This window comes from Miniopterus natalensis, chromosome 7 (genome assembly GCF_054644295.1).
Source record: "Miniopterus natalensis isolate mMinNat1 chromosome 7, mMinNat1.hap1, whole genome shotgun sequence".
In the NCBI taxonomy this organism is placed as follows: Eukaryota; Metazoa; Chordata; class Mammalia; order Chiroptera; family Miniopteridae; genus Miniopterus; species Miniopterus natalensis.
This window is the reverse complement of record NC_142087.1, coordinates 17,331,132-17,352,087: the sequence shown is the minus strand read 5'-3', so window position 1 is coordinate 17,352,087 and position 20,956 is coordinate 17,331,132. Positions and strand designations below refer to the sequence as shown.

The 20,956-nt window shown below is 41.9% G+C and overlaps 1 protein-coding gene and 1 pseudogene across 3 annotated transcripts in view; both read right to left on the bottom strand.

The window, feature by feature from the left end:
• Positions 1-20,956, bottom strand: part of ATRN (attractin) — a 109,492-nt gene that overhangs the window by 5,645 nt on the left and 82,891 nt on the right. For 2 of the 3 annotated variants that reach the window (XM_016212080.2, XM_087818845.1), the window contains 4 exons: positions 13,484-13,545; positions 8,359-8,437; positions 4,681-4,788; positions 1,350-1,464 (listed from right to left, as the gene is read on the bottom strand). In XM_016212080.2, coding sequence (XP_016067566.2) covers positions 1,350-1,464; positions 4,681-4,788; positions 8,359-8,437; positions 13,484-13,545 — 364 coding nt within the window. Of the gene's footprint in view, positions 1-1,345; positions 1,465-4,680; positions 4,789-8,358; positions 8,438-13,483; positions 13,546-20,956 lie in introns of all 3 variants that reach the window. The other variant, XM_087818846.1, reaches the window with a different exon arrangement.
• On the bottom strand, positions 18,899-20,384 carry LOC107536403 (small ribosomal subunit protein eS19 pseudogene; annotated as a pseudogene).

The following is a 20,956-nucleotide window of genomic DNA, read 5'->3' as shown; positions in this document are numbered from 1 at the left end:
TTATCCTGCTCTCAACATGGGCAAGGCCGAGTCAGGGGCTCAACTAATAGGAATCCCATGGTGAGGGCAAATCAAGCTGCTCCCCTAAGAAGTGAAAGCAGTATAATCCTGGCTGGCCATGCCTAAAGGCCTCTGCTCACAAGGACACCCCAGATGCAGACCATCTGAAAGCTGAGCTGGAGGCTCTTCTGGATTACAATCGGGGCTGTGGAGCTCAGGGCCAGGGCAAGGATTCTGGGTCACACTTTCCTCATAGACAAGGCTTTTTTGGCTGAGGCAATCCTGACTCCAAGAATCATCTCAACTGAAGGCTGTCTAAAAACTTTGAGTCATCCCTCCAAAGTACTCCCATTAATCAAGATACTTCAAAACTGTATTCCATCTTTCCTTCATGTTCAACAATAAGATGTTTTCTAAATTATGATTCATGTATTTGATGGAAGAGTGTAAAAGAGATTGGTAAAATATTACATAGTAAGCTGTAAAAATGTTTATGAAAGTTATATGAGAAAAGAATAAAAATAAGAGTGATACAAACATTTCAACTAAATTGCTGGCAAGAGCTGGAAACAGAACAGTGAAACTTAATGGGTGTTGGCTAGTAGAACTGTGAGTAAATTTTCAGAAACTTCCTTTAAGTTGTTATAATTGCTGTTTGTGCCTTGTATATAAAAAAGAGTAAAAAAGGCCCTGGCCAGGTAGCTCAGTTGGTTAGAGCGTTGTCCCAATATGCAAAGGTTGTGGGTTTGATCCCCAGTCAGGGCACACATAAGAAGCAACCAATGAATGCATAAAAATAAGTGGAACAACACATTGATGTTTCTCCACCCCCCTCTAAAATTAGTCTATAAAAAATGTTTAAAACATAGTGAAAAAGCAAATGAACTGCAGTAGTTCTGGAAATACCAATTTGAGAATCTCCAACTTGGAGGAGCTAGCTGGTCCCATGAGAGCAGGTAAGATGACTGAGACAGAACAAATGAAGACAGAGCACACCGACATGACATAACAGACAGAGCAAGCAAAGAGGCAGGAAAGGAGCAGCAGAGCCAGAGGGGGCCAGACACACTGTACACAAAGGAAGGTGTGGTCCAAAGCATCAAATAACTAGGAAGCTGAGGAAGCTGGTGTAGTGAGGGGAGCTCTGGACATTCCCCTGGGAAGGACTGGTGACCTCAGGAAACACAGTAAGGGAAATCCAGTGACAATGGAGTTATGACTGAATCCTCACGACGACAATAGGCAAGAACTATTCAATATCACTTTTATACTCAGGCTCTCGATGAAAGAGAAGGATCTTTCACAGGTCTAAAATGTAAACTGTGTCACTGAACCTCTGCTCTACTCACCTGACTGCCCAGGAGGAGGGATTCCACCAAGGCCTCGAGGGAGCCTCACAAACACAGAGAGGACAGCAGCTTTGTTGCCAAAACACGGCTCTAGGGCAATGGGTTTGGGAACAGTCTGAAGGAAGAAAACAAGTAATTAGCTAAAGTGGTGTTTCTCAAGCTTTAGCAGTGCAGCCTTCAGATGTGACTTTGTAAAGATGCTCTCTGTATTAGTTTCTATTGCTGTTACAAATTACAAACTTAGCTGCTTAAAACAACACATCTATCATCTCAATTTTGTAGGTGAGAAGTCTAGATGAGCTCTGTAAGGGTTCTCTGCTTAGGGATAGAGGTCTATTTATATCTTTCATCAGTTCTGGAAAATTCTTAGCTCTTATCTGACAAGAGTCTCAGCTCTTATCTTCACAAGGGGCAAATCAAGTATCAGCTGGGCTCCACTCTTATCCCAGGCTCTGGGGAAGAGTCGGCTTCAAAACTCATTCAGGTTGTTGGCAGAATCCAGTTCCTTACGGCTGCAGGCCTGAGGTCTTCATTTCCTTGCTTGTGGTCAGCCAGGGGCCACTCTCCTGGTAGAGTCCACTTGCATTCCCATTCATGTGGCCTCTAGCTTCAAACCCGTGATAACCCATCAAGTCCTTACCATGCTTCCTCTGTGCCACCAGCCAGAGAAAACTCCCCATCTCTTAAGGTCAATTACCTTGAGCCTTTTATTACGTCTACAAAATCCCTTTTTTTAAAAACAACAACAACATGTCTTTATTGATTTCAGAGAGAGGAAAGGAGAAGGAGAGATAGAAACATCAATGACGATAGAGTCATTGATCAGCTGCCTAGCCTGCAACCCGGGCATGTGCCCTGACCGGGAATCGAACCCCGATCTCCTAGATCCTAGGTCTATGCTCAACTGCTGAGCCACGCCCAGCTGGGCCAAAATCCCTTCCTAGCAGTCCCTAGAGTTTGACTAACCAGGGGACGGGAATCGTGGGGGCAATCTTTAGAATCCTGCCCACCATACTCCCAAATATGGCAGCAATCCAGAACTACCCTGGCTGTGGCATGGGGAAATGACTGGGTGGGTGAAACAGCAGAAGTGGCGAAACCAGTTACAAGCAACTACAATAATCTAGGTGAGAGATGACAGTGGCCTAGACCAAGGTGGTAGGAAACACTGGTGGAGGGGTGCACAGTGGTCAAGAAATATTTTTAAAGATAAAGCCAGAAAGATTTGCTGACAGACTGTCTGTCCAATGAAAATGAGAGCAAGGATGAGTCAAGGAAAAACCCACGATTTTTGACTGAGCAACTAGGATGACAGATGATGTATACTGAGTTCAGGAAGATATGCCAGAGGAGCAGGTGTGGGAAACACTATATACAGCTCAGTTTTAGACGTGTTAAGTTTGAGATACCTATTAAGACATCCAAGTGGGGACACTGAGTAAGCAATCTGATATATGAGTCGGACGTTCATGGGAGAGAGGTGAGGGGAGAGCTCATGGTGTTTAAATCCATGATGGATAAGATTACTGCTATGGTCTGAATGTCTATGTATTCCGAACATTCATATGTTAAACTGAAATGCCCAATGGGATGGTATTTGGAGGTGGGGACTTTGGGAGACAAGGGCATGAGGTCAGAACTATTATTAATGGAATTAGTGCCCTTAGAAAAGGATGCCTCATCCTTTCTACCATGTAAAGGTTTCAGCTAAAAGGTGCCAACTATGAACCAGAATGTGTTCTTTCGGAAGACAGTGAATCTTCCAGCCTCCAGAACTGTGAGAAATAGATTTCTGTTGTTTATAAGCCACCCAGTCTCTGGCATTTTGTTATAGTAGCCCAAACAGATTAAGACAACCACCACAGGAGTAAAAGGTGTAAAAGATGTGAGAAGAGGCTAAAAGACTGAGCCTGATGTACACCACTGTTAAAGGCGTTGGGGAGATAAAGAAGGTTGAACAGAGAACGCTGAGCAACAAACAGCCACAGGGTAAGCGTGTGGTGTCCTGAAAGGAAAGTCTAAGACGTGTTCTAAGGGTTAACCAACTGTGTTACATGCTGCTAACACGACATATTCAGTACTTTAGGCTCGTCTATTCCTTTCAATCCCACAAATCATTACTATTCCATCAGGACAATGTTTGCTTAGATTTATGTATGTTTATCCTTTTACTTACTCACCACTCCTTATTATCCCATCCTCCTGGGGTAATTTTCCTTCTTTCTAGCACATCCTTTGGATATTTCTTTTGCACAGGTCTGTTGGGGGCAAACTCAGTTTTTCTTCTAATCAGAAGATATCTTTGTTTTACCCCTGTTCTTAGAACATAGTTATTGAGCACCCTAGTCTAGGGTAGCAGTTCTCTTTCAGTACTTTGAAAATATTCTTCCACTCTCTTCTGGCTTCTGGTGTTACTAATGAGAAGTCAGCTATCACTGTCACTCCTACAGGTGATCTTCTCTTGCTTTCCCAGTTCTTTTTTAATGCAGTAAAATACACATAACATTGACCATCTTAACTATTTTTAGTTGTCCAAGGTCAGTGGTATTAAGTACACTCATATTGTGCAACCATCACCAACATCCATCTCCAGAGCTGTTTTCATCTTGTAAAACTGAAACTCTGTACCCATTAAATAGTAACTCCCCATTTCCTCCTGTCTAAACTCACCATCTGCTGTTCCTGCTGACACTTACTCATGAAGATGTGTCTCTCTTGTCCTTGGGAATCACTTTAGGTTTTGGTTTTGGTTCATGGCTTGTTCCTTCTTGGAGAAGGAAATGGAGAATGGTCCCTGAAAATATTACCTACTTCCTATGAGCTCAGTAATGCTTTAGTAAGTATGTTTTATTCAAGATATAGAGCTGTTTTACCAAAGTATCTGAAATACTCTGTCATTTTGTTAAAAGAGAAATTCTTATTTCTTTCCTCATCATTTTTTGTGGAGGGGGGAGTCAGAAATATTTATTTTCCACAGACTTCATAGTGAATTATGATTCTCTCCCTTTAATCCCACCCCCACCCCCAAATACTTACAAAAGACAATGGTTCAGTTTAGCTTTTTTCAAATTTTAAAGTATTATGCCATAGACTATCAGACAAAGCTTTTATATTTTAAAATTCCCTAAACGTGAGACCGCTTAGCAACATGAATCAAAGACTAGAAAACAAAAGCAGAATACATGACAACTTTGGCGTGTTGGCTTATTGTAAAAGAGAGAGAGGGAAACATAAGGGGCAACAGAATAAAGCTGCTCTCTCGGGCTTCCCGGACACAGAAGCCTAGGTTCTGACACATTAAGTTACAGGGACTTTATAATCACAGTCTCACCTTTACAGTGCCACCAATAAGGTCAGGAGGCTCTTCATCTGTTTCCAAGGCAACATTCACAGAGGCAAAGGGACGACTGGCCATCTGCTGCATCTCTCGGAGAAGTTGCTGATGAGTAAGCAGCAAGCATGAATGCAAAGAGTGCTGAGGGAACTTTATTAGAGAATACTACACATTAAAAATATCTCACCCTCCCTGATTCAAATCCAAACTATTTTTAAAACAGTTGGGGAAAGTTGGACAGGGACCAGGTACTAGATAACATTAGGAATTATTAAATCTTGTTGGATGTGGTAAGAGTATTGCCATTATGTTAAAGAAAATATCGTTATCTGTTAAAGATATATACTTTAGTATGGATATGTCACAGTGCCTATGTTAAATACATAAAATAAATGATATAGCCCTATCTCCTCATATTTTTATTACTAGATTACAGCCAGGCTTTCTTTTTTCCTGCTGAAACTTGAACCAAGTATTTGCATAGCAACAAATAAATACCTGTCCCTGTTACACAGTAGATAGGAAATGAAAAAGCTCTTTATTCAGAGAGGTGACATAAGCTGAAAACATAAACAAGAGTGACGTTTTGTAGTCAGAGGGACAAGCAGGGACTCTGGATTTAGGGAAGCTTGGATTGTGAATCCCTGCTCCATCACTCTCCAGTTGTGTGAGCCTGAAAAAGGTGTTTCAAGTCTCTGGGCTTCAGTTCCTTCCTCTCCGAAATGGGTTTTAATCCCATAAGTATGTCAGCCGGATCAAATGAGATACTTTAACTAGCACAGTGTCTAGCACACAGTGGGTAGTCAGTCATGTATCATTAAGGATATTAGAGATCTGGACATGTTGTTGAAGCTTTCAGGTCCTGTCATGAAGACAACCAGGCCTTACTTCAAACCATCCCCTTGGAACTACTGTAGGAGATTGAGAATCTTGGGCTGAATAGATCATGGCTCTGTTTTAGAAGGGCATTTTTATGTTAAATTTCTTAAAATATTAGTAAGAACATTCTTACACCTCATAAAGCTGTTGGGCTATTTTTCAACTAATATATACAGCAACCTACTCTGGGCTGTGTGCTATTCTAAGTGTTGGAGTCACAGTAAGAAACAGTGCCTACCCTTGTCCAGTTCCCACTCTAGTTCCTTTATGAAGAGTGCAGGAGATAATTTGTGTAAAAGCACGTAAAATGACCTGGTACACAGCAAGGACTTACGCAGTGTTAGCTGCTGTTGTTTTTGTTGTTATAAATAACATCAAATCACTTCTTCTACAGTTCTGAGGGATAAATCATGACTGACAGTTTAGAAATGATGAAATATATTTTGAATGGTCAGATTCACAGTAACAGAAATTTTAAATTACAAGGGTAAAACCTTAGTTTATTGGCTGATTGATTTTCTACAAGGTGTTCATCTTTTCCTTATCTTCCTTCCTGTATGCTGTAATTATTTCCCAGTTGGTTGTCTTCTTTCTGTGTTATTCATTTATTTACGTTTTATATACTTAAGTATTAATTTTTATGCAGGCAAATCTCTACTGTACTGTATTTCAATAATTCTATCTGAAAATAACTTTGTCCCCTTTCCAATAGTAACAACACTTCTTTCTCTCAGCGCATCCACGATACCCAGAGCAAAATTAAGTGACTGTGGGGACCACATGATGACGAGGGGGCCTATGAAGACAGAGATCCCAAGTTTAAAGCCCAGTTCAGCCTCTAGGTAACTGTAATGACGAGTAAGTTACGCCTCTCTGAGCCATAGGGTTAGTTAGGGTTAAATTAGTGATGAGGATTACATCAGTTAATCTATATAAAACCTCTTAGAAGAGTGCCTGGAATTTAGAAATGCTCAAATGTCAGCTCTTACAACTAATTTGTCTGGATTTTATTGGTACAACCTTTACTATTTTTTTCATCGTGAATGATGTTGGGTTATCTTCTACGTGTAAAGAAGGTATTTTTGAGTTTACTAAGATTTTATTTTTAAAGTAGGAATTGGTGCTGAATTTCAAAATGACTAAATGAATACATGGCCACTACTAAAATTTTGGTTTTATTTTTTTACTGACCTTTATCTCTTGGTGCTACCTTTCTCAGGTTTTAGTTACAAGGTTTTTTATGCATAACATGATTTAGGAATCTTTTAAATTTTTTTTAAAAATTTATTGATTTGTGTGTTTGTGTGTGTGAGAGAGAGAAAGAGAGGGAGGGAGAGAAACATCGATGTAAGAGAGACCTATCAATTGGCTGTCTCCTACATGTACCGACCAGGGTGGGGATCACACCTGCAACCCAGGTAAGTGACCAGAAACTGAACCCGCAGACTGAACTGTGGGCCAACACTCTAACCACTAAGCCAAACCGGCAAGTGCAGTTGCTTCTTGTATGTGCCTTGACCAGAGATTGAACCCACAACTTTGGTGTACTGGGACGATGTTCTATCAGCTGAGCTACCTGACCAGGGATGATTTAGGACTCTCAAACTTCCCATCTTACCCTTTGCTCTGGAACATTTTATATGTTTTGAAAATAATTCTCATAAGCACTCAAGGAGGAATAGAATATTATCATCTCCATGAGCTTATCTCAAATCAAAACTCCCTGGGTCTAATGCCCTTTGTAGAGAGAGTAATATTTTAATAATTTTTCAATTCCTTCTTCTCTGGTTACTAGTTTATTGTGGCTACCACTTTTTTCTTACTCCATTTGGATAACTTGGATTTTTTTCAGACCATTGATTGTACAGTTCATTGGGATTTTATAATATCTTAGTAACAGAGCTAGTAAAGAATCCTCTGAATGTTATCCACTTAATTTTTAAAATGATAATAAAGAGGATGCAACATTACCTCTATGTTAATATCACTTTTACATGGGTCAGAAAAGGTGTCATGCCCCCAGGAAGAGGCCCATATCCTGGAACCTATCTTAACCCCATTACAGACACTAATGTTCGAAGAACTGTGCTGAGTGCTTTTGAGTTTTGATTTTAGATATTCCCATTCTCTTCTAAATCTTGCCCATAGTTCTATTTTTATATACAAAAAGCATGAATAGATACAGAAAACAAAGGAGCACATGTAAGGCTAGATCTCAGTGCATTTTCATTAGCAACAATGCAACAGACCTGATGATTAGAAGGCTGAGTATTAACAAGTGAAAGTTGCAATAAACAAAGTTCTTATGCTGTAGTTTTTAACCAAGTATATTTATTTGATTTGTCTATTGTACATATTTGCTTGACTTCTTACTTTGTAATGGAGCTCTGGAAATAAATCAAGGCTCATTAAAAAATAAAACTCAAGCAAAAATTTAATTAGATACACATTTACCTTTCCTTGAAACATGAGAAATTTTTGAGATGCTTAAATGGCTGATTTTACTCTCATTCTTACATCTCCAACCAAATTTAAGGATCAGGGTTCTGGTAGGACAGATAAAACTGGCACCTGTAAGTCAATACTAGAGTTTCCTTTTAGAAAGTTGAGACCAAGTGGGGCAGAATTCTGTAGCAGTAACTGAAGTCTACTGACCACCTGTAGAAAGGGCAGCATTATTCTCACTGTGGATATGTCCATCAATTATCATTAAACAGCGAACACTGACTTAAGAAAAATATGTAGAAAGGAAAAGCTCTTACAAGGACTCATTAATCTTTATTCACTGAGGCTTACCTCTCTGCGCCTGGAGGCCCAACAACTTTGTTTGATCTTCCAAACCACAGCAGCCACCAGGAGCAAAGAGAGGAAACAACTGTGAGAAAGGAAAGTAGCAAATTATTATCCCAGCCCCCGGAATCAGCACCACTGTCTCCACATTCCAGGTCAGGCAGGGAAACAATCCCCCAAATACCACCCCAAGCTCCTTTTGATGAGTAATCACAACCATGTCCGGTTCATAGGAAACAAGTGTGAGAAGACTTTGATAAGCTGAGGTTCCCAAACCGCTCATTTAGACTGTATTGTCCCCACAAGGTCCTCGAAGAGAGCCCTGACCTCCCACTGGACCTTTAATGGAATGGCTTTTCTCAAATAAGAAAAATAATTCTAACATAATTATGATAAATGATAAGCATGCTATTTAATCAAAATTAGCAAATGTTCACTGGTAAAGTCTAAAAATATGAGAAAAGTTAATTTTTTTTTTAATCCTCACCTGAGGACATTTTTTCCATTGCTTTTCAGAGAGGGAGGGAGGGAGGGAGGGAAACATCAATGTGAGAGAGACACATTGATTGGTTGCTTCCCTCATGAGCTAGAAAAACCAACCATGTGATTTGGGGTTAGAACCTCAGGGGAGGAGAGAGGGACAGAAGACTGAGTTCAATAACTAAAAACCAGTGATTTCATCAATTATGACTATATAATGAAATCTTGAAAAAAACATGGAATGAGGAGGTTTGGGGAGCTTGTGGATTGGTGAACACACTGATGTACGGGGAGGCTGTCATGCTCAGAAAGGGCATGGACACTCTGTATTCTCCTCCTACCCCATACTTTGTCTATACATCTCTTCCATTTGGCTGTTCCTGAGTTGTATTCTTTATAATAACATTGTAATTTTAAACACAGTGCTTTCCTAAATTCTGTGAGTCATTTTAGAAAACTCGAATCTAAGGGGAGTTCACTGGAACCCCCAAATTTGTAGTTGGCCAGGCAGAAATGTGGGTATCCTGGGGACCCATTTGTAGTTGGTGTCTGAAGTGGGGGCAGTCTTGTCATACTGAGCCCTTTGCCCAGGGGGTCTGCGCTGACTCCAGGTAGTGTTAGAAACAAAACTCCTAGTTGATTTCAGACAATTGGCTGTTGCTGGGAAAAATCAAGCAGTGAATACAAGTATACAGGTGAAGGGGAGGGAGAAATATGTTCTAGAAAAAAGGGAAAAATGTGCATATGCTGTGAGGTGGGAAAGAAGTTGGTGTTTTTGAAGAAATAGAAGGTGACAATGTAGTGGGAACACAGAGAGTAGCATAACATGAACATGGAGAGGTGAGCAGAGGCCATTTCACATAGGATCCTGGTGTTTATTTTAGATACACTGCATATGAGATAAGTAGACAGGCTCAGACTAACTTATGATTTTGAAGGTCTCCTCTCAACTTTTTGTGGATTGTAGAGGTGCCAAAGTCAACTGAAATAGGCGAGACTGTGGGTTAGGCTAAGGTGGGAGTGGATGGAGGTGGAGCAGACTGAAGCTGTAAGTGCTGGGATATGGCAAGGGAGAGCCTTTTGGAAATAAAGGGAGAGCAGGGACTTGGAACTGGCAGCATGATGTTGCAATGTGTGATGGGGAGAAGACTGGTGAGAGAGGATCAGAAAGTTCACTTCTGGGCAAGTTATGCTAACGATGGAGATGGAGAATTCAATCAGGGAATGCAAAATTCAATCAGAGAGCGCAGAGTGGAAAGATGGCCTAGGTCAGGCTGGAAGAATACCAACAATGAGAGGGTGAACAGAAAAGGTGGTTCAGGAAGGGGGGGGGGCAAGAAGGAGCGGCTTCAGGGTAGTACGGAACCCCAGGGGGCACGAAGAGTCTCACAGATGGTGGTCAGATGGATAACTTTAAATTTGACAAGAGAGATGTGCTAGTTGCCCTCAGTAACAACCATTTGGTTGGGATAAGGGGATAGAAGACAGACTGGAAAGTGCCAAAAAGTAAAAAAGGGGCTCCAAGCCCAGAGCCAATGGATATGAGAAGGAAGGGGGCTCTGAGGAAGTATCAGTATTGGGAGAGTAGCATTCAGAGTGGCCACATGAGATGAGATGGCTTCTTCCCCATTTTCTGCCTGTGCTGAGCAATGGAAGACAGCAGCTAAGGCAATGAGCTCGGGTCCCGAGGCTGGAGAGGCCATTCGGAAGACAGACTAAGAGTATATCCCATCCAGCAGCACATTCTGCCCCTACTCCACACTCACTGGAAGCCGTGATAGACAGAAATAGCATTCACACACAGGCAAATGTGGAATCTTCAACACAGCCAAAAATCAAACTTCTGGAGGAAAACCAACGGTGTGAAAGAGTGGTACCAAACACCACACAAAAGGAAAAAAATCCAAAATCTGAGGGGACAATTATTAATAGCAGAAAGACTTCAAAATATTATTAATCTCACAAATGAATATGAAAGGAAACTGCATTCGCAAAAATCAAAACAGGCTGTAAGGAAAATATATTAGAAATAAAATGCATTAAAAATATTAAAAATGTATTGGAAATAAAATGCATTAAAAACATTTTAAAAAACTCATTAGATGGAGTCAACAAAAGAAATGAATCCAATTTTGGATTAAATTAACAAGCTGGAAAATATTGCTGAGGAACTCACCTAGAATGAAAGGCAAAAGGGAAATGAGAAAGAAAATCAGAGTTCGGTAAAGAAATATAGAGCACAGATCCAGAATCTCCCTCATTCATCTAACAGAATTCTAGAATTCAAGCAAATAGAATTAGAGGAGAGGAAACAATCAAAGAAATAGAAGACAATGTTGTAAAACTCAACACTCTAGTCTTCAGACTGAAAAGGTCCACAACAAGTATCAAATTCTTTCTCAGATCTTTTCTGAGAGAATTACTCTAGGATTGTTAGGCATAACAACAACATCATCCAACAAAGGGGAAGAGGGATACATAAAATGGTGCAAGACAAAAACGCAGTAAAACTTATAAAAACTGTTCCTTTGTAATGTAAAATAATTACAACCTAGAATTTAAATCCCAGATAACTGCTACCTAGGTGTCATCACTGGATGGCATGGGGAATAATTACGGGCCTCTCTCAGAGAATTCAGGCAGCCAGCTCTTGTAGGAACTGCAATCATGAAGCGGCCAGGAGCTGAGACTATGGTCACAGTTCCTCAGGGGTTACACAATCTCCTTTCCCATCTGACCTTCTATGCTTTAGTTGGCATGTGGATGAATGTACTACTGCCCAGTCCCTGAATTCACATGACTTTCAGGTAACTCAGGGTTTCTCAATGCCACCTGATCATAAGAATCACTACAGAGCCTTTAAATATCACAATGATCAGGCCCCATGCCAGACTAATTAAATCAGCATCTCTGGGAGAGGGGCCCAGGCTGCTGCTGCTTTTTTTTAAGCTTCCCAGGTGATTCTACGGTATAGCTAGGGCTGAGATTCATGAGATAAGTGTTTCAGACTCTCAGAATCCAATTTAAAACTTATAGAAGAGGCCTCTAATTGGCCCTGTTCATCTCTGGATGTCAAATTGTAGGTCTGCCTGTTGATGGTCTGCCCTTAAGCTCTACATTGTTAAATACCTGCACTAAAGGGTGATGATGCGCTACACTGAAAACACAAGTAGGTCGCAGTCCAAGAAGGGGTGGCCTCTGGGGTGAATGTGCCAGTGGAAAACTTCCCAGAGTAGACAATTAGGTTGTGTTTTGAAGGAGTAAGAATGTGACAGGTCAGTGGGCAGGTAGGTACCTTTGAGGCAAATGCAGAAAACTAGGTTTAAGTACACCACTTTTCCAGGCCCTTCTGCTCACATGGCAAAAAAGGGAAGGAAAAGACAACAACCTTAGAAGGACTCATCATTTGATGGAAGTAATAGGGCAAATATTCATGAAATACTGAATTTGCAAGAATACAGAATGATTCTGGTCCCGTTCTGGAGAACTGTGGAAGACAGCTGGTGTGAGTCCTGGCTGTCTGGCACTAAGCAGGATAAAAAAAATGTTGGGAGGAGTGGGAAGAGATGTTGGAATCTTCTGTGGTAATGAGAGAGGGCAGTTTCTTTCTGTGGGAGGGAGAGACTTCCCTGTAAATGTGAAGAAGTTTCATCACATTTCCAGCATTTCATACTGCTGGCGTTGCATCATTTGGGACAGAGGTCCTGGGTCCCCACTCAACTCCAATGAGCTAAGCTGGGCAAAAAGGAAATAAAATAGACAGTGAATTCCCAACCTAGTGGGTGGTGTGGCCTTGGAGTTGAGGTAATTAATATCCTGCTTTGATTCACTGACAAGTTTCTGAAGTCTGTCCATTTGGAAAAAAAGTAAAGTTACATCCAAATAGATTCCAGATGGATAAAGGAAGACCTAAACGGGGATGACTGATTTAGCCACGCACTGTGATGTACTGTATTAAATGAATGGGAGGTGTTCTGTGGTGTGGGCGAGTTGTTGGGTGAAGTAACATAAGATAATAAAGCCTCATATTCTACAATAGGACATCAAAAGATAACTGAAGTGAAAAATGAAGAAAGAGTGTAAGCCTGGATAAGTGAAATACAGCTAAAACCATTTAAACTGGGGAGAAGGGAGGGGTGGGGAAGCGGGGGGCAGGATGCTCCTGCTTTCTCTTATTTATAAGCGCTGTGTCACTTCTCTTTTCCAATTATGTATATATAGTATTTTCATAAAAATGAAATTTAAAAAACTATAATAAAAAAATCCTAAGGGTTTAACATCATTTTAGCTTTAAAACTTTGGATAATCACCTGAATCATTTCTTGAACAAGAAGGAGCATATATGTAGCACACACCAGTAATCATTATTGTTGTTTCAACCTCAAATTCTCTCCCTATGAAGTGTCAAATTACCTATATTTTAGTATAGGGTACATGAAAAGCTGCTTAAAAAGTCAGAACATACAAAGCAAATGTTTTCATTTTATAACATGAGGCTGAATTTACACTATTGTCACTGACTTGTAACTTTTCAGGAATGTAAATAGAATTAATCTGTGCAAATCCAGGATTATTTATTTTTTTATGAGCTGATAATGGAATTAAGTGCCTCAATCAAAAGAACAGGTATAGTTTGTATGAGTGAAATTACCTGAAGAAAGTCACGAAGAACTGTACCAGGTCCATAAAATTGCTGTGCTGGGAGAAGGCAATCTGGGACAGAAAAACAGGTAGTGTGATTAGGTAGGCTACAAAATATAGCACCATTAACTCAGTCTTCTTGGTTCAATAGTTAAGCTCAAAACATACTTTCAATTTTAAAGAAGAGATTAATGTAATTTTTTTCACTTGAGAAAAAGTGCCTCATCCCTTTAGTTTCTTTGCTTGTTTAATTGCCAACTCAAAAGTAATACAGCAGGTCCTCCAATAACGTCGTTTCGTTCAGTGTTGTTTCCTTATAATGTTGATGAGATGCTAGGAACTTACCTCTTGTTTATATCAACTAGCCTATCGTAAAATTGGTTTTGTAATGTGTTGTTTTGCTTAAAGTCACAGAACCCATCTATTAGTGTCCATGTGCCTCCTTCTCAGGGCAGCTCCCCCAGTGCTTGGTAAAGCAGGGTCACACCACATTCACACCCAACTTAAAATCACATCAGGCCTCTATAAGCTGGCTGCCAGTGTGGCTGGTACCCAAGACCCACATTATTCTAAAAGGGGTACTATTTTGTTGAATGTTTATCATCTAAGTCTCCACAGTCACAGGGTTTCCTAGGAAAGCAAAAGTCGTAATATAAAAATGTTAATGAATGGACCGACCACACAGAAACATTTAGCACTGCTTAACACCCCATCCACTGTGTTAGTCTTAATTCATTAATGTTTAATCGACAGGGTGATGAATTTATTGTCCAAACTAAGAACTGCTGAGAGTGAAGGGGAGTGCTAATAAAAATTACTCTGGGGCTGGAATACTACGCAGCTGTAAAGAAGAAGAATCTTGTACCCTTTGGGACAGTATGGATGGACCTGGAGAATATTATGCTAAGTGAAATAAGCCAGGCAGCGAAAGACAAATATCACATGATCTCGCTTATACGTGGAATCTAAAGAACTTAATAAACTGATGAACAGAATAGATTCAATGACATGGAAGCATAGATGAGACTGATGAGTGTCAGAGGGATGGAGAAGGGCGGGTGGGTGGAGGGGGAGAGAGTAACCAAAGAATTTATGTGCATATATACACAACCCAAGGACATGGACAATGGTGGGGAGAGGGACGCGGAGGGGGAAGGAACGGGGTGGAACGGGTCATTGGGGAGAAAAAGGGACATCTGTAATATTTTAAACAATAATAAAATTTAAAAAAAAAAAATTACCCTGGGGCAACAAGCATGAACTGGGCAGTCCCTACTCACAGACTGTAAGACATGCAAATCAACTGCAAAATCAATTTTGCAGAAGATGAGGCTTTAATGCAAGTGCTGTTGGAGAACTGATCACATAAAACCACCGACAAAGAAGACTAGGCAGAAATATCAACCGAAGAGGGATGAAGGATAAAGACCCAAGTCCTTCAAAATCCTCTGAACAGGACTGAGAGAGGAGCTTGGGAAAACTGACCAGGCCCCTGCCTACTGTTCTTAAATTACACTGTGAGGTCAAATGTGAAGAGGAAGACTGATCTCCAAGCACCACTGCCCAACTGCAGCCACAGCTCTATTTCCTGGTCTTCTTCAATTTTTCTTCAGCCCTTATATGTACACTTCTTTGTAGTCTCTTCTCTCACTAGAAAACAAGATCCATGAGGACAGGAGCTTGGCTGCTGATTACTGTACCTTCGTGCCTAAGGCGGCAACTGGCATGTAAGAGTTGCTTAATAAATATCTGCTGAGAAAATGAATGTGATACTTAGAAAAATAGTGACCTCACTTCCCCCATAACTCAGTAAGACATGACTGAGTTTTCTTTCTTCTAAGAACTGGCCCATGGTTGCAACCATAATTTAAATGTTGTTAACTATAAATTTAAAATAAACTTTTTTTATACTTTTGACATTCATTTTTCAAGATAATCTCCCAATCAGACCTTTCTTTCATGATTATGAAAACAATGAAACATTTGTGGACTTTTCTAATACTAAAGATAATGAAGATTTCTATAATAAAATCTACTTAATACAAAGAAACTCTTACTACTATATAGAAATTAAACTCCCAGTGTCATTCTTCTCCCTTTCTAAGTAGTAGGTATCTCTCCACACTCCAGGACATCTAGATTTATATCCCTGTACATTCACACAACCTGCTGCAGACTCAATTTTCAGTGGTAAGTTTGATTAAGGTGTGCTTGCTAGGGGGCCGGGGGGGGAGGGGGGTGGCGCTCAGTATATATTAAATAAATTCTAAAAAACAAAACTCAGAAGCCCAACTACCCCCAGGACTTGGGTAGGATTTGGTGGACCTGCTCTGCCTAAACACGAATTTTGTGCATCAGCAAATGAGTGTTTTCAGGTGGCCATATTACTACACTTGATCTTTCTACCACCAGTGTGCCCCCTTCCTCCTTTAGCCACTCCATCATCTACTGGGAAGTGGCTCTCTTTACATTCTCTCAACACTTGACCCACTTCCTTTTCGGGGCAGGAGATAATCATATTCTACCTGTGTATACAGAGATAACCTGGAAAGGAAGATTCCTATATCCTGTCTACAAAGGTATCAATATCTGACTTTTTTTTTTTAAATATATCTTTATTGATTTCAGAGAGAGGAAAGGAGAGGGGGAGAGAGAGATAGAAACATCAATGATGAGAGGGTCATTGATCGAGCCTGCAACCCGGGCATGTGCCCTGACCAGGAATCGAACCCTGATCGCCTGGATCCTAGGTTGACGCTCAGCCGCTGAGCCACGCCCAGCCAGGTAATATCTGACTTTTTAATTGCTGTCAGGAGAAAGAATAAAAGGTAATTTCCCTTGGAAGGTAAATGCCTGCCTGAAAAAGATGTCCTCTGCTGTATGGGGGAGTGACTCGGCACCAAGGTCCAGATGGGTGCCCTCTGAGCTCTATTCCCCCAGCTAGCATCTCTGGATTCTCCTCACACAGCTCTAGTCCACTCTGCTTTCCCTGCACCAGAGCCCAAGCTCCAGGCCCAGAAAAGCAACAAAACCAGACAAGTGACACCAAGGCTGACCTCAAGACCAGCTGCACTGACTAATGACCCCTGCCCTCCCACCGACCAATCAGTGGAGACCACAACCCTGAAAGGACCCCTTTCTCCTCCTCTCCCCGCCAAGGCACATTATCTCCTGAACTCATTTTTACTACCACTCACTTCTACCTCTGTGACTAAATAAGTTTTCTCTTATATTTTAGGGGGGAAAAAAAGGTAATTCCCCACCTCCCACACAAGAGCAGGTGACCTTTGTATTCCAAGAACTAGACCAGGGTTCTCAAACTCTGGAGAGCTTTCAACAAAGTCTGAACTCCGGGCCCTATTTCTACTCCTATAGCATTAAGTTCCCCAGGTGACTCTGATGTTGGTGTCCAGAGGCTACACTTTAGGAAACTCTGAAATAAGGAATTATTTTTTTAAATTTCTGTCCTCACTCCTTCCCCTGAACAATTTTGTTAGTTTCATGAATTGCACTGAAAAAAATCAACATTTTTACTTGAAAGGTTTGGCCCCAAAAGATATTAACTTGTATCTTCCCAGGGTGGGAGTGAAGGGAAGGATGAGGGTAGAGGGAGAGAGGATAGTGCTTTGAAATAAAAAGAGAGGCAAGGCCCAAACCTTGAGACTGGGAAATGGAGGGAACAGAGAGGATGTTTTAGAGTTTTGAAAGTGTGGGGGAATATGGGGTGACTGCGTGGTAGGCCTGGGGTGCTCTGGAGCCTCAGTGATTATTCTGTGTCCAAGCCTGTCACACGTGAGAGTGAGGACAGCTGCCTTCAGACAAACCTCATGGCCATGGGCCAGAGTGCTGGGAACAGTCAATGAATGCAGATCAGAGGTCCTTCCCCAGATCTCTGTCTGTTAAGCCCTGAGGTTTCTGCAAGTCCCTGAGAGAAGGGAATGGAGCTTTGTGAAAAACTGAAAATGAATTTATCAACTGTGGTGGGTAGAGGCTGAGCCCAAACATATTCTAAAAATAAGACATTTCTTATTCTCCACTACCATGAAACAAATTCTTTTTTTCTTTTTCTTTTTTTAACATTTTGCATCTATTATGTGCAATTTACAAAGCAGGTACTCAAAAACTTAAGTGAATGAATATTGAATGAGTAGGGAAAGATCACCTTTTAATACAGAAGGTTCGAAAAGAGAGAGGGAAGGGCCTTTAATCTTTCATCTTCACCAAGAATGATCTTCATTGTTACGAACATGCAAGACAGGGAGAGGATGGGAAAGGACGGCTGGCCACCCTGTGAGGCAAAGCACTCTTAACTTTGAGGCAGCACCTGTCAAGACTCAGAAAACCCAAGGTCTCTATGTACCTAGAAGAATCTCTGTGGGCTACTTCCATGGCCCCCTGAGGCTAACAGCTCCATCAGGGCTCAGCTCCACCTGGTCTGGGAGTCCATCAAGACTACAGCCCCTCTGCTCCTCGAATCTTCCCAAGAGGCCAAGTTCTGCAGACAATGAAGACCTCACATCAGGACCAAAAATGGCTGAAGTGGACATGGCTGCCATTTGGGCTCCTGGCTTCACCATGCTAATCTTGCCACATAGTTCTGGCAAGCCAGGCTGGAAGCCATAGGCTGGAAGCCAGGAAAGGACTGATTCCTCCCATAAGAACTTACGCCTGTCTACAAACAGCTTTCTACTCAGGCCTCAGCTATGCCAAGGATGGAAGATTCTGTGGACACTGGCTGAGCACACTCTAACCTGGGTCTAGTGCTGCCACCTCCGAGTTTTGCTGTGACAAAATAACTTTCTTTAACAAACAAACAAACAAAACCCAAAGTTCTACATGAAACTCTGTTGAGACCACAGGCCCTGGAATGGATCCCAGGGCCCCTTACCTGGCCTCACATACCACCCACCTAACGCTGGTTTTTGCTGGCACAAAAATTGTATACCCAAGCTCTAGTCAGAGCCCCAAGGCCGGTGAATACTACTGAGCCACTCACTCCTGACATGCAAGCTAACACTCACCATCTGTCCACTCCCAACCTCCCACGTCAATGGTGCTCTGTACTTTCTTCCCCAAATTTCCTTCCAGCCATTCCTTTTCACCACTCTCCAGAATTCCTGTTCCATTTTATCATGCTCATTAATAATTTTAAAAATATTAAGAATGACACTCTCTTGGTTGAAATATCAACAAGTACCAAATGGCTAACGGTGCAAAGCATTGGTTCCTGCTCTCCCCTTCTCTTCTTAAGGCTTCTCTCCAGAGGCCCCCACCTTTAATTAGGACTCCTCAGTTCTGAGGGTTACCTTTTTATCACTAATAAGTTTTTTAAAATGTCATTTCTTGATTTAGCCATGTTAGGCATCACTTACTGACTTCCTGCTATAATGGAAGATGATGCAGGCCATCATCCCCTCTCCCCTGTTTAGTGTCTGTGCTGTTATCCTGAGGGTGATGGTGACAGAAACATGCCAAGAGACAGGAAATGGATAGAAAACCCTTGGATACAGGGAGAGGATGTGCCTGTTACCCACAACTGCAGGAGCAAGAGAAATGCAGCCATGGCCCCCTGGATGGTAGATTCCTAGTCCTCACAGCCAATGGGAAGAAGCCCTCAGGCCTCTGATGCACCCCTGCTTGGGGGTGAAGTCAGAAGCTCTTGGGGAAGCTCCCTTTGCCACTTTCACCAGGGTGAGATATTCTGGGCTAAGGGAGAAGGAGTTTTGCTCTTGATCCCTGATTGTCCTAGAGCCTGCCCAGCAGTGGCCGATAACCGGTAAAACCCTCCCAGTTTAATTCTGTGTGCTTCCTGTAAAGTAAAGCAGATCAGTTCCGAGATCTATCCCACCTGGCCCAGGCTGCAGGCCTAGCTGAGGCACATTCCTGTAGCTACCTTAAGGAGGGTAAATAATACACTTGGATCTTTATTTCTTGTTCTACCACCTGTGTTATCTTTTTTTCATTTTTTTATTATGGAAAATTTTTAGCTTTATAAAAAAGTAGAGAGAATACTGTAATGAACCCAGTATGTTCATAACCCAGCTTTAATAACGACCAGCTCATGGACAATTATGTTTCATCCATACTTTATCCACTTTCCCTGTGATCATATCATTTTGCAGCTAATCCCAGACTTCCTATCATTTCTTTTTTTTTAATATTTTTACCAACAAGGCAATTTATTAACACAGCATTTGTTCTAATGCTTCTTGTTGGCAGCTGCCACCTGTCCAGCGATTCTGTCCAGACCTCTCTGTCCCTGAGTTGTCAATTTGTGGCCCCCATCCTGGTCCTTTCCCACCATTTTCAGCCCCTCCAGGGCTTGGAGGACCCGGTGAGCCACACACTCTTAGAGCCTCTGCTAAAGTGGCAGGGCATGACACCATTTCTCTGCCATCCTCCACAGATCTTGGTTATGGAGTCAACCCCAGTGCTGCCCCGGAGGCACAGGTGCCGCGCTGTGGAAGCAGCTCGTGTGTCGACCCAACTCTCATCGTAGGGAGCGAGCTCTTTATGCCGGGCCAACTCGACAGTGTCCACCATTCAGGGGCTTTTAGCTCCCGGGCTTTCTGAGGAAGGCTGCCAGAGCTCTGATGAGCTCCTGCTGGTTCACATCTTTTACAGTAACTCTGGGCACCATGCGGCCCCCGCACTGCCAGCCAGGGGAAGGTACTTCGTTCCTAAGTATTCAATACAGACAGTGTCCCCCAGCTACTCTGTGCAGGAATGTCTGTGTCCGTGTCCCTTCCTTTTCTTCGACCTCTCAACTCCTCTGACCAAAGTCCAACCTAAAACAATTCAGTCATCTAATTCCACACTGTGGAGATTAGGGTGACAAATTCTTGGTCTTCAACCCAGCTGGCTTTTTTTTTTTTTTTTAAATATATCTTTATTGATTTCAGAGAGAGGAAGGGAGAGGGAGAGAGAGAGAGAGAGAAACATCAATGATGAGAGAGTCACTGATTGGCTGCAGCCCTCAACCCAGGCATGTGCCCTGACCGGGAACTGAACCCCGATCTCCTGGATCCTAGTTCGATGCTCAACCGCTGAGCCACGCCCGGCTGGGCCCAGCTGGCTTCTTAGCACAGGTCAGGAATCGCTCTGACAATATCAGAAAAAGCTGTCCGCACCTTTAAAGAAATTACAAAAGTTGTAAAAAAGTTCTGATACTAAAAACGTAAAGCTCTTGTAACCCACAACTATGCATCCATCTAGCAACATTTATGGAGCGTCTACAACTGATTAACACTGTGCTACAACACCGAGGATACAGAAATATAAAACATTGTCCTTGCCCTGAAGGACATTTTTGTGTAGTGAAAACCAGACAAGTCTATGGCTATGGACGCACAGATGAGGGAAGGAAGCTGCCATGGGATATGCTTAAGGGTCAACAGAGAAACCTTGCCCTAGGTTTCTAAACAAGAATTCTACCTGCACACTCCAACTCAGGCCCGGCTCCTTCCAACCTATTCTCCCAACT